Here is a 12,789-nt window from a genome sequence, read left to right as displayed (position 1 = left end):
TCTCAGCTCCAAGAACTTGACAAAGCCATAATTCATTCCGAGCTAGTCGTCGTTGCTAGACGCCTCGCAGAGCATGTCATGATGTGCATCATCACATCGGGCGATCTTCAGTCGTGCTGAGGATTTGTGTTGGCGATCAATGGCTGTGTTGAGCTCAGGAAGGGCAGCGGAGGAAGTGTGTAAGATGAGGCTATCGCAAGTCGTGGTCATTGATCTTGAATAGCGAGACTGGATGTGGCCGTCCGCCTCCGGACTTTAAATTCAGGGTTCCTGGCAGAGGCAGCGAGCGGCGAACCAAACACGTGGGTCTCATGAAGAGCTTGGTGGAGTGACAAATGTTCTTACATATCGTTGACCTTCTTGCTGCTGTGTACCCTAGGCCGCGAGATTGACATATTTTACACCTCCCTTTTGTACAATCACCTCTTCTTCTGTGCCGATCGTAGAGCTTGCCTACGCGATTGGAGCAGCCTCCTCACCCACAATTTGACCATGAGCAGCAGCTTTCTCCCACTTCTCCGCTCCCCTTGTCACAGCCCGCAAGCTCCCAAAACTCAACACATCCCCAATCCGATCCATCCCTGTCATCAACATGACCAGCCGGTCAATCCCACAACCCCATCCGCCAGTTGGCGGCATCCCGTATTCCAGCGCACGAATGTAGTCCTCGTCAACCTTCATCGCTTCGTCATCCACAACTTTATCATCTGCCGGATCGCGCGAATAGCGCTGCTGGTCCATGAACTTGCGACGCTGCTCAATGGGCGAGTTCTCCTCTTCGTAGCAGTTGACGAGTTCCTTGCCATTGAAGAAGAGCTCAGCGCGGGCGGCGACGGGCTGATCGTTGGGGGCGGTGGGATGGATGAAGGACTTTGATAGAGGGGACAGGCATTCGGGGATGTTGGTAATCCAGGTCGGACCAACGCATTGCGGTTCGAGAAAGTGGGAGACAGCTTGTCAAGCAGCCGGGGAAGTGTTGGCGGGTGCGGGATGGGAATGGAGTGGTGCTCGCATATTGCCAGTATCTCGTCGCGCGCTGTTGAAGATGCTAGATTTGGGAGGGGCGTGTGAAGCCGTTCGTTGATGCCAAGGACGAAGTCGATTCTGGGGTACCTCGCTCGCCAGCTGTTGCCGAGAGAGCCGCCCCATTTGCCACTTGCACTTTGAGAAAATATGTCGAGCGTGTCATAGTCGATATATGGGGTTGGGGTACCTCGTTTGCGGCTGTATCTGCTGTAAACGGCCATTGCTACTTTGCCGAGGATCAGCTCGGTGTAGTACATCAGGCGATCAATATCGAGGTAGGTGGCATAGAATTCGCAAGTGGTGAACTCTGGGTTGTGCGTCCGATCGAGGCCTTCATTGCGGAAGCAGGGGCCTATTTCGAATACGCGATTCATCCCGCCGACTATCAAACGTTTCAGCCACAGTTCTGGGGCTACGCGCAAGGCAATCTTCCGATCTGGAAATTCTTGGGCGGAAGTGATGAAGGGGCGGGCCGTAGCCCCTCCAGCATGAGCGCTGAGGATGGGTGTCTGAACCTCAATGAAGTCGTGCTCAACTAAATGCTTTCTGAGACTGGTCAGAATGATTGATCGCACTTCTACCGGTATGGTCATAGCAGGCCAAGTAAGCATTTCGACATGACGGCCTGCTGTGAACTCCTTGTCCGTGTCGCGGTGCTTCGGGTCTTTCTTTTCTGGCGGCGGCTGCTGTGAGGTGGTGAGGACGACTGGAAGATCACGAGCAACTAATTGTACTTTATCCTCGTCCTTGGCGTGGGTCGCTCGAACGCCATGGACATAGATATGGTCGTTACGCCGTAGCCGTCCGAATGCGTGTGCGATGTGCTCTTCGGTATACTTGGCGGCTAGTTGCTTCCGATTGAATTGAATCTGCAGAACCACGTCGCCAGATGACAAGACGTCTTTGGTGACATGCCTTGTGCCGATGGACGACCTGTTGACGATATCTACAAAGGCGAGATGAGCGCCGCTGCGACGAATGGCATGGACCCTGCCTGCAACACGGAAGATCTGACTGCCTTCCTTGCTGTCCTCGGGTGGATTAAGCGCATGCTGCTGGATCTTTGCAAAATCGTGCAAGGGCACATTAACGCCAGGTTCAACCTGGACTTGTGCGATTGTATTGAGCCGATCTTGTGCCTGCCACCGTGGATAGGACGGTACCTCCGGCACTGGCTGCGCCTCGACGCCGTTTTTTGCGTTCTCTACGAAGTCTGACACTTCGAACGCTATCGATTCGGGCGGTGCTGCTGATGTGGCATTGTGGTTCCAGCGACAGCAGACCGGTGGAGGTCTGCGGCAGAAGTGCTGAGCTGTGCTGTAGTTACCTCGTCAGCCAGGGTACATTCACAATACTGTTGAGTCGTGCATTTACAAGGGCCGTCAGTCTCATGGTTAGAGTGGTCGTGATCAAGTGCTCACTCTCGAGGAGCCAGCATCACTCGCAGCGGTTCTTTCTCAATTCGTCTCTTCACGCGGCAGAATCCTGGACTTCGGGAACGTACCTCAAGGCGAAGAGATCATGACTCTGTATGCGGGTCCGCCATCGTAGTCTTGACAGCATGGAGCCGCATACAGTCACAGACGTAGCAGAGTAGAAGCACAGCGCAAGTGACTGGTACCTAGCTAGATATACCTTGCGGAGGTACTGCGTTGTGAATTTGAAAAAGTTACGTTACTGGTCTGCGTCGGCCGCAGAGCTCGAAGCTAGCAGGTAGGTCCTGCCAAAGCTTAACTCGCTGCTTAAGCGGCAGCTACGGAACCGTGCCGGTCGATCCAACCCCATCGATTCAAATGCACCTCATCAGACTCAAGCTACCGTCACCAGCACTCAGCATGATGTTGGCAAAGGCATCAGCGCTGAGTCTGCGTTGGTCATATCAGTGGCGGCTACAGCACGCCAGGTTCGTCGCGTGATCGACGTAATTAGAATGCCTCATATTAGGAAGCTGTGGCAGATAGACCCGCGCGTCCTCGGCAAGCGCTCGATCATAATGTGAGAGAATTGGCCTTATCTGCTCCTACATCCACCATGATGGGTGAGATGAAACTCAGACGAGCCTGTGATCGCTGCCACAACATCAAGGAACGATGCCAATGGATCGGGTCCGACGCCTGTCAACGTTGTGTAAGACTAAATCACGAATGTGTCACTCTTCGACCAGTCCAGAAACTAGGCCGGAAGCCCAGAGGCCGCTCTGGAAACCATTCTATCACGCCCGAAGATCCTCAACCAAAGACTTTGGGAGGCTTTGGCAACACATCAGTAGAAGCATCGTCGTCAGACCCTTCTGATCAGAGCTATGCTTCTCACCCACGTCCGGTGCCTGTTGGGCGTCCAATCTCCGAGGACAAACTGAAGGAGCTCACCACAAGCGATGGCGTGGATGAACGGGAAAGCGAATTGCTAAATATTTGCTTCCATGACACTGATGCTGCTGGCCAGTGGACTCTAGGACCAACCTTCTGCAGGCGACACGCCGAGGATCTCTTCTATCGTCTCAAGAGTGCACTTCCACAGCTCAAGGACGCCTTCATCTCGGTCGCCTGTTTGATGCACAGCAAGTCAGAAGATCGAGCTGCCGATCTGATTCAGCAGATCCAACCATATTGCAATAACAAAGCCGCACTAAGTGTGTCCGCACTCCGGTCACTCAAGGTCAATGGTCGTGAAGATGTCGCTACAGCTCTTGTTCTTAGTCTAGTCATCTCAACCTTTGGTCTGTTCGTGGCGGATGGTGATTCGGCTGCTGTCTGCGCATACACGCTCGATGCTATCGCACCATTCTATCGATCACCAGATGTCGTCTTCGCTGCGGACGAACACGCATACCTCATTGCACTCTTCTATACCGAGTTGATCGATTGCGTACCGCACTCTAGAGTACCCATCATGAGATATGGTGCGTTCTCAAAAGCCGCCGGGCACGTCGATCGATACATGGGCCTAGCTGCGCCTCTGATGTCAATCTTCTACGATCTCTGCGTATTTTCTCATCACTTGTCCACGAGTCGGACACCGAATGCGGCTGACGTCTGGCGGCGATCCGAGGAGCTCGAGCACGAGATTCGAGCCTGGAAGCCAGCTAAGCCGGAAGGATTTCCGGACTCGTACTTTCCGGTCGAGGTCATTCAGATATTTGCGCAGCTCAAGGGCTTGAAGCAGGCTGCATTGATTATGCTGCACCGCCTACGCTACCCATATGGCATCCAAGATGAGAAAGCGCTGGCCTTGTCTGACAGCATCATCGACGAGAATGCTTTAGTGCTCCAATTTTTGGACCGCGGGGCTGCGATGGGAATGGACCTGGCGTTCCTGATCGCATGCTTTGAGATTCGAGACGCTGCTAACCAACGCGCCATACTGCAACAGCTTTCGAGCCATCTGAGATTCTCAGAACCTGCCCGCATCAAGATCGGGAATCAGCTTCAACAGGTCTGGCACGCCAAAGCCTCTTACTCCGGCGTATACTGGTACGACCTAACGCGGTATCTGCATCGTCGTACGTCCTTTTCTGAAACCTCGGTACCTGGCTGAAAGGCCATATCAGCCTTTGAGACAGGCATCAATGACCTTCGCAGCTCGCAGGCACTCCTCGTCCTGCATTCGGTTCGCGAAAACCTGAATGACACATGGCGCCCCATCTGCGGCATCGACGTCGTACTCTGGACAGAATTGCTCCGGCTTCACCACGAAGGGCTGGCCGTCCTTATCCCTGGAGCCTTGCCCAAAGGGGATCACACACGCCGGATAGTCCAGACAATTCAGGAGCACGGTGTATGCGGGGAGAGAGAAAGTGTCGTGGAGAGGCGCCGTGCATTGCGCTGCTGGTGCGATCACCACATCGAGATTGTGTAGATTCCACAACTTGCGCCAGCTTTCCTTGAGCGCATCTCGATGGACCGTCACTGCAGCAAGACGCTGAAGGTCGGTCATCGAGCTGTCATATTGCGGTCGCGGTATCGCTTGCTGCGCCAGCTTTGAAGCGAGTGCTCCACCAGCCTGCAGAGACTGAATGAAAGGCTCTCCACTGGCTCTCAGTCGAGCGAATCCGTCGCTCATCAGACCGAACATTGCCCATGACACTACAGTAGCCTCTGCTATCCTTGTTTTGTCCGCTCGAAGTGTGACCAGCGTGTGACCTTGTGATTGGAGACGAGCTACAGCCTCATGCAAGGTCCGCTGTACGGGCGGCTGTAGTGGAAAGAATGGATCAGGCTCCAGAACGCCGATCCTGAGCTGTTGCTTTGGCTGTAGCTGCCGCCATGGCACATCCAGAGCCGCCGCATCAAACCTAGCGGGTCGAGCACCGATGACCACCTCCATCCAGTCAGCGATGCCCTCAAGATCGTTTGCCAATGGTCCCGCAGCCGCAAGGAAGAACGAGTTGCCAGCATCACCCGCACGAGCCTGTCCTCCATACGGCACACGTGATGTTGTCGGCTTGAACCCGTACAACCCATCGCATAGCGCAGGGATTCGAATTGAGCCAGCGACGTCAGTGCCAACTCCCAGTATTGAGCCACGAAACGCCACAAGCGCTCCTTCGCCACCAGTCGAGCCTCCTGCCGTAAGGAGCGTGTTGTGTGGGTTCAGCGTCCGCCCGAAAATGTTGTTCTCCGAATCTGCTGTCATCATCGTCTGGGGGACGTTGGTCTTGACATAGAGGATGGCGCCTTGCTGGAGCAATAAGTCGACCAGCGCGGAGTTCTCTTCTGACTTGCGATCGAGATAGGAGACGTAGCCGATCGTTGCCTCGGAGCCGGCGATTTGGAAGGAATCCTTGAGGGAGATAGGGAGTCCGTGCAGAGGACCGAGTGCGTCACCTCTTTCTCTCGCGAGATCCAGCTCCCTCGCTCGACTCAACGCCTCATCGTAGTATGTCTCAGTCAAACAGTTGGTAAGCTGCCCAGCAACGCAGGCCCGCTTACAGAAGGCGGTCGTCACTTCAACGGCAGATATTTCTCCTGAGCGTAGCGCTATCAGGAGCGATCTCACTGTGTACTTCTCCGTGATCTGTAGCTCGCGCTCGCTGAGCAGACCGGAGCGTCGTGGGATGTCGAGGTCGATGAGGCGGTTGGGGTGCTCTGCCAGGGGTAATTTGAGCAGGGATGTGATTGATTCTGGCAGGCGCCATTCTTTAGGAACTTTTGCCTGTAGTGATGCTTGCTTTCGAGCGACCTTCGCTTTCCAGTCCTCTTCCGTAGACGCCATGTCCGACCTCCCAGGTGTCGCCTAACAAAATTTTGTAGAGATTCCTGGCTTTGCTCGACTTACCTTCACTGCAGTTGATACCGTAGGGTTCTGGTCTTTGTGCCAAGGGGATCTGAAGGGGCGATGGCAATACACGCACTTATATTGCACGAATCGCTGTCACATTAGGATCTTCGAGAGGTGTTGCAGAAACGACATATATGATTGAACGGCAACCGTGAACGAGTGTCGGATACTTCTACATAAGAGCTTTCCTTAGCCGTATATCAGTGCCGAGACTTACTCTCCCTGGCCGGGCACTTCTACAGCGACGAACGTACCGGCTGGAATTGTGGATCGTCCGGCGGGCGATTCTGGTGCGAGATGCGCCTAAGAATGCGCCGGCTTGCAGTGATGGGCGACAGATTCAGGCTTGCTAGATTAGTAGCAAGAGGTCAAGCGTAGTCAAACACTACCTGTGGACCATTCTTGTGGCCGTATAAAGACAGGAGCTCTACCTAATGCCGCAGCTGACTGCGTTGATGCTGCCCCGCGAGTACAGCCGTGAGATCGGCAGCTGCGAACTCATAATTCATATGCTGTGCAGCTGCGAACTCCACGTCGCCGTCCGAGAGAACGATAGCGTAACCATCGAGGCTCATTTGTGCAAGCATGATACTCTGCGAGGCCAGCGTGCCATAGACTTGAATGCTCCTGGTCGAGGGCGGAACAAGCATTCCGCCGCCTGGCCTCGCCTAACTTTCCGCTCTCGGGACCCATGACCTCTCATGGGTTCAAGTTGTCGCATGCCTAAACTTTTTGGATGCCAACGATCAGAGCATCGAGTATCAACCTCATAGGCCGCGTGCTACAATCCTCCTTTCCCCTACCAGCGTACTCACTGCCCAGCATGTCAGGCTTCTTCGGCATGGGTCGACCCCAACAGTCGTCAGCAGAGCGCATCGCCGCTGCGGAAACCGAGATCGAGCTCTTCACTGACATGTTCCAACGGTACGTCCTGTTGCTTCTCTTTTGGTCCCGCGAGGCGTCATAGGATCAATGTGCTCCGTAACACGAGCGACGTACACACCATGCTAGCAGGCCTCTACGATAGCCTCTGCCTCTGCATTGCCGGCGTACGCGATCGATGCATGCTTTGACTTCGACGTCTATTTCCTGTCCAACACCACTTCTGACAATCTCAACCTACAGACTATCGAACTCCTGCACGAAGAAATGCGTCCCCGCCGACTACCGCGAAGGCGACCTAAACAAAGGCGAGAGCGTGTGCATCGATCGCTGCGTGGCCAAGTTCTTCGAGGTGAACATGAAGGTCAGCGAGAAGATGCAGAATGCGGCGCAAGGCGCGCAGGCTGGTGGCGGTGGTGGGGGCATGTTTGGGATGTAGAGTGCGATTTCAACAATGATGAGCTGATGTTTCGGTGTGGAAAGAAGTGAGCGTGGTCGAGCCCGTGAGAAGGATGGGGATGTGTAGCGGGCGCGATGCGATCTGCTCTCGCGAAGGGACTGGCTATGTCGCTTGCTGAATTCCACACGTGGAGGAGAGGCAGACAAGACGCTTTCGTGACACGGCTCCCTGGTCAAGAAGTCGATCTGGACGGCACATTGTGCTGTCAACTTCTCGGGATCACAAGCAAGCGTGCGTGGCATACAAGAGCAGTCTGTTGCGGAGGAGAAGCGCAACATGAGCGGCAGATCGCCTCTCTGCGCACACAAGCTGGATTGAAGCAAGAAGTACAGCCAAGCGACTGTATCATTATCAACATTCGAATCTAACCGCACAAAGGATCACTCGGCTGGACTATATGTGCACTCACGAGAATGCATATATAAGTGAACGGTTTGTAAAATAGTCAACAACAAGACCAAGATATATCTCCTCCACCAACGCCTTGCTGTATTCCCTAGACGTCCCATGAATCCAAATCCGGACAAGATCATACCAATCGCTATGCAAAAGCTCCCCAACATCGCCGTCTATCATTGCCGCTGCAGCCCAGGCGTCGCACCTCCCACAAAGTTCACCACCCGCTGCCACCACGTCTCGCCGGTCACGCTGCTGTTATTGATGATGGCAGCCCCGCCATCACTCTTCACCTGGCCCCTTCCGTCTGCCCCGTCAGACCCTTCTGCCCCATCGTCACCTGCATCGGATCATACAACCCCCCAACCAACTCCCCTACCCTCGCCTCAACCCCCCTAACCCGCCTCTCAAAGTCCTCGACCCCCTCCTCCACCTCCCCGACCCGCCCCACTAACCCCTTCAATTCGTAATCCAACTTCGCCCCCAACACTCCAGCCTACGGACCACTCTCCCCCAACATCCCCTTCTCGTTACTCACTACATCCCCACTCGTCGCTCTTTGTGTTTGGTACTCCTCGAGTTTCGCGTAGTAGAGGGTATTGAGATCGGAGAGGTTGGCGCCCGCGGCGCGGTCGAGGGATTCGACGTGGGAGACGCAGTCTTCGGTGTAGGGGATCAGGCCGCGGGTGACCTGGGTGATGCGGCGGTGGCGTTTTTGGGCGGAGACTAGGAGGGGAGTGCGTGTTGAGAGGGCGGTGAGAAGCTCTGCTTTCGTTGGTGGTGGTTTGGTGGGTGCTGCGGAGTCTGCTGTGGTCGTGCCGTTCGGTTTGTTGGCTGCGTTGGTGTTGTCGTTGGGTTTCTGCTCGTTCAGGGCTAGGGGAGGCTCGGCGAGGATGACGTCGGGAAAGGTGAGGACTGAGGTCTCGACGATGGAGGAAGGAGAGGGTGGCGTGGGAGGGCGGTTCTGGCGGGGGAAGTTCTCGAAGATTGTGCCGACGGTGTGAACGGCGGAGCGGGAGCGGCGCAGACCAGGTGCTTGAGGCCCGGAGTAGTTCTCGAACAGGTTGTTCAGCTCAACATATTTGGGAGACTGCAGTTCTCTGCGGATGCGCTCTAGACTGGACGCGATTTCTCTTTTGCGCGGTGATTCGGCGAGAGGCGCTGGGGCGAGCTGTTTGCGATAGCTGGGGACGCGGTGGTCGGTTGCTGAGCGCACCATACCTGGGCGCAGCCCTGTGGCTTGTCGCGGACTGACCTGGCGGGCAGGACCGAATGATGAGGCTTCTTTGAGAGCTAAGCCGAGGGGAGGTGCTTCTTCATTTGCTGGCGTGGTTGGGCGCTGGTAGATATTCGAACTCACCGCAGAGATACTTGGTGTGGCGTTGTTAGAGTCGAAGTCAAGTGCTGTGTCTTCTCGCTCGTGACCGGGTCTTTGGTTATGCAGCTTTCCACCAACGGCTTCACGTATCCGGCCAAGGCCAGAGCGGCCTTCGGTAGCACTGTGCGGCGCCAGACTGTTTGCTGTGTCGGACCTTTCGAGGCCATGTGCAACGGAATCTCGTTTGTTGCTCGTCCAGATAAAGCCACCTTGGTCGTCGGTGCTAAACACTTGACCTTTTAGCTCAGCGCCTTCATTTGCTTCTCGCTGCACTTCCACGGGCTTCGACTTGCCAAGCCACAGCCACTTCATTCTGGGTCCAACGACAAGTTGAGCAAATCTGTCGATGTCGAGGGTCTCGACTTCCGAGATGCCGGCTTTGTCCTTGCCACCCACAATGCCCATGACCATCTCGCCGCCTTTGCCGCTCACTTCGGCCAGCGTGCCTTTGACCGCGCGTGACACAGTCCATCCCTCTCCACTTGCTGTTTTTGCTGTTGCACGGTGGAGCTTATCTAGAGTCTTCAGGTCCAGACGTCTTGTGCGTTCGAGCTTAGCTGCTTTCTGGAATGATCCAATTGCCCGCTTCATGGAGGGGATGTCGAAAATGTCCTTTCCCACTGGGGCGCCGTAAGCTTTTAATCGGTTGTTGGCACCGATGAGCAAACCCAGCAGAGCTGCAACCGTGGTCGGGCCGAGTATCCCATCTCCAGGCTCGATGTTGTAGAAGTAGACCCCAACCTCCGTCCACCAGTCAGCTATGGCTTTCTCGGTAATATCGCACAGGAGGCCGTCAGTATAGGCCTCCTGCAGGCGTCCATAGATCAGCAACGCTTTCTGGCACAGCTTCACCAGCTCCATAACAGCTTGATAGATTCCGATGCTCTCACTCGTGCGGTATAACTGATGAAATTTGGCCACTGTGCTTTGCTGGGGCGGCTGAACGTTCATTGCGCCTCGGCCGGCACAGTTCATTCGCTTTAGGTCCTCGTTAACGATGAAGTCCTCCCTGTGCTTCCGGACATCACCATCCGGAACAGCAATCACGGTCAGTGTTGCAGGGAAGCCAGCTAGGTTGGTGACCATGATATCGCCATAAGGTGTCTCCTTCGGCTTGGCATGGTATTGAGACATGGCATCAAAGTAGAGCCGGAGTCGAGGCGACCATGTCGCTGAATCAGAAGGTACACTCAGCACGTTAATTATGACCGACCGCGACGTGTCTCCAGTATAAGTACAAATGAGGAAAGTTGGGTGAGTCCGTGAGCAAGCCCATTGCTCAACAATGTACAGCTCATAGCCCTCCAGCCGTCGCCTTCGGTCCAGCACGATGGTGTCTGGATCCTCCTCCAGATATCTAAAGGCTACAGGATCCGTGAAGACGAGTTTCTGACGGCCTTGGGTTGTGCCGCGCGGCCGTGTCGTAGTGGTGTCGGCGGACGTTGGCGCGTTTGTAGAACTTCTAGATATGCCATTCGTGACGGTGTCAGCGTCGCCCATGTCGTCAGCTTCTGGGAAGAAGCGTCTGAACTCCTGGGGCGACGGTGTCAAGTAGTGAGCATGAGGTGTGATCAAGGGCGCTGTGCCCGCCATTTTGATGGTGGCCGCCCGGAAAGGTTGTTCTGAACGACGGCTACGACTAGCTTTCACATTGAAAGTTTGTAGGGCTTGAATTACATCTTTTGGGTGAGCATCTCGCTGGCGGCGCTCCGAGCGGACCCAAGTTCCAGGTGATCGACCATTAGAGGTACCGCCTGTTCCACTAGACGCGGGTAAGCTAATGCTTAAAATGAGTGCCCCTGTGCCCCTCAAGTACAAGCACGCCAGACCTGGAGGTTGGCTCGGCAGATCTCATCACGGATCTGACCGCTGATCATGCGCCGCGAATGCACGATACCATCATGTCACCACACGCTCTGGTATCAGTCTATCTTGCTTTCGTTGCACTCAATTCACTTGCATGACCATTATCAGCATTCATATCTCCGAGTGAAGACAGGGATGGGGGCTACCAGCGCTATCTGCCGGTGACATATTCATGATTGCTTTGTCGATTGATGACCGCCACGATGGAGAGCATTCAGAAGGACCACGATAGGTTGTGGGCGAATGCCCGGCAGTCCAAGTTTCGAGGCCAGGCTCAGGATGTCATCGATGCCCTTCAGCGGGCCCGGGATGCCATCGCTGAGGATCCAAGCAAGGCTGCTGTGACACTAGCGAAGCTGCAGAACCCCATCAAGACCACGTTCGACGCTATGGGGCAAGGTCTGAAGGAGAAGAACACCGCACAGCTCAAGTATGGAAGAGCTCTCGATCGGATCTTCAGGGACAAAGACAGACCTGGCGATGAAGAAGAGGCTATTGCCCAACATCCTGCCCTGGTCAACAGAGCAATCTACCTGCACATGCTACGAGAAGGACTCTTTGACGTTGCTGCTACGTTTGCGGAAGAAACAGATGCAAAGCATCAGGCGCAGCAGGATACAGCAAGGCGACATGGTACAGATGTGCCTATGGATCATCCTCTCGGACTCGACAAATCGTTTCCGGCGGGCATGGAGCAACAATTCATCAAGATGTACCATATCCTGGTTGATCTCAAGGAGAAGCACAATCTGCAACCTGCCATCGACTGGGCGCGACAGAACAGCAAGGTGCTCGAAGACAGGGGCAGCAATTTGGAGTTCGAGCTGTGTAGGTTGAAGTACACCATACTCTTTGTCGAGCAAAGCCCAGCTCATGCTTTAATCTACGCTCAAACTGACTTCCAGAACTTCCGAGGGCGCTATATGACGGAGATATCACAGATGTTGGCTGCTCAGGCTTATGCGTCCAATCTAGCCGACTCTCCGTATGCAGGACGCTTCCACAATTCAGCATCATTCGACGAAGTCGCGCAGGCATTCTCCAAAGAGTTCTGCTCACTGCTGGAGTTATCAGCTGATTCACCATTGTACCTCGCAGCTTCAGCTGGTGCGATTGCCCTTCCACAGCTGCTCAAGCTGCGCCAGATTCAGAAGTTGAAGCATACCGAATGGACGTCAGTGGGCGAGATGCCGGTCGAGACGCCTCTACCACAGGCTTATCAATTTCATTCGATCTTTGTCTGCCCGGTGTCGAAGGAGCAGACCACTGACGCGAATCCTCCGATGATGTTGCCCTGTGGTCATGTCATTGCACAGGAAAGTATGCAAAGACTGAGCAAAGGCGCCAAATTCAAGTGTCCCTACTGTCCGGTAGAGAGTCACCCAAATAATGCCAGACGAGTCTTCTTATGAGGGCAATATCTGATATGCAAGTTGAGGGCATTAGCGATATACCGCGAGCTTCACCGAAACTGGAACTCGCAAGCAACCCACATACCATC

At 54.8% G+C, this 12,789-nt stretch overlaps 6 protein-coding genes across 6 annotated transcripts; 3 read left to right on the top strand and 3 right to left on the bottom strand.

The window, feature by feature from the left end:
* Positions 1 to 453: 453 nt before the first annotated feature.
* AB675_8618 (Lysine--tRNA ligase, mitochondrial) lies at positions 454 to 2,589 on the bottom strand (the record flags this gene model as incomplete). The annotated part of the gene is made up of 3 exons (XM_018149078.1): positions 454 to 870; positions 921 to 2,343; positions 2,531 to 2,589. 3 exons carry the CDS (start codon positions 2,587 to 2,589, stop codon positions 454 to 456), a joined length of 1,899 nt encoding a protein of 632 aa, XP_018004299.1.
* A 471-nt stretch (positions 2,590 to 3,060) lies between these two features.
* Positions 3,061 to 4,414, top strand: AB675_8617 (uncharacterized protein; the record flags this gene model as incomplete). Its single annotated transcript, XM_018149077.1, has 2 exons — positions 3,061 to 4,337; positions 4,399 to 4,414. 2 exons carry the CDS (start codon positions 3,061 to 3,063, stop codon positions 4,412 to 4,414), a joined length of 1,293 nt encoding a protein of 430 aa, XP_018004221.1.
* Positions 4,415 to 4,572: 158 nt separating this feature from the next.
* On the bottom strand, positions 4,573 to 6,240 carry AB675_8616 (Acetamidase; the record flags this gene model as incomplete). Its single annotated transcript, XM_018149076.1, has 1 exon — positions 4,573 to 6,240. The coding sequence occupies one exon, from the start codon at positions 6,238 to 6,240 to the stop codon at positions 4,573 to 4,575; it is 1,668 nt and encodes a 555-aa protein (XP_018004598.1).
* An 889-nt stretch (positions 6,241 to 7,129) lies between these two features.
* Positions 7,130 to 7,627, top strand: AB675_8615 (Mitochondrial import inner membrane translocase subunit tim10; the record flags this gene model as incomplete). Its single annotated transcript, XM_018149075.1, has 2 exons — positions 7,130 to 7,230; positions 7,432 to 7,627. 2 exons carry the CDS (start codon positions 7,130 to 7,132, stop codon positions 7,625 to 7,627), a joined length of 297 nt encoding a protein of 98 aa, XP_018004585.1.
* Positions 7,628 to 8,540: 913 nt separating this feature from the next.
* On the bottom strand, positions 8,541 to 11,015 carry AB675_8614 (Protein STB2; the record flags this gene model as incomplete). The annotated part of the gene is made up of 1 exon (XM_018149074.1): positions 8,541 to 11,015. The coding sequence occupies one exon, from the start codon at positions 11,013 to 11,015 to the stop codon at positions 8,541 to 8,543; it is 2,475 nt and encodes an 824-aa protein (XP_018004508.1).
* Positions 11,016 to 11,491: 476 nt separating this feature from the next.
* Positions 11,492 to 12,700, top strand: AB675_8613 (LisH domain-containing protein C29A3.03c; the record flags this gene model as incomplete). The annotated part of the gene is made up of 1 exon (XM_018149073.1): positions 11,492 to 12,700. One exon carries the CDS (start codon positions 11,492 to 11,494, stop codon positions 12,698 to 12,700), a length of 1,209 nt encoding a protein of 402 aa, XP_018004439.1.
* Between the last annotated feature and the right edge of the window lie 89 nt (positions 12,701 to 12,789).

The sequence above is a fragment of the Cyphellophora attinorum genome (assembly GCF_001299255.1).
Source record: "Cyphellophora attinorum strain CBS 131958 chromosome Unknown Contig3, whole genome shotgun sequence".
NCBI classification, from domain to species: domain Eukaryota; kingdom Fungi; phylum Ascomycota; class Eurotiomycetes; order Chaetothyriales; family Cyphellophoraceae; genus Cyphellophora; species Cyphellophora attinorum.
Note: the sequence above shows the minus strand (reverse complement) of the source record. Positions and strands in the feature narration are given on the sequence as shown.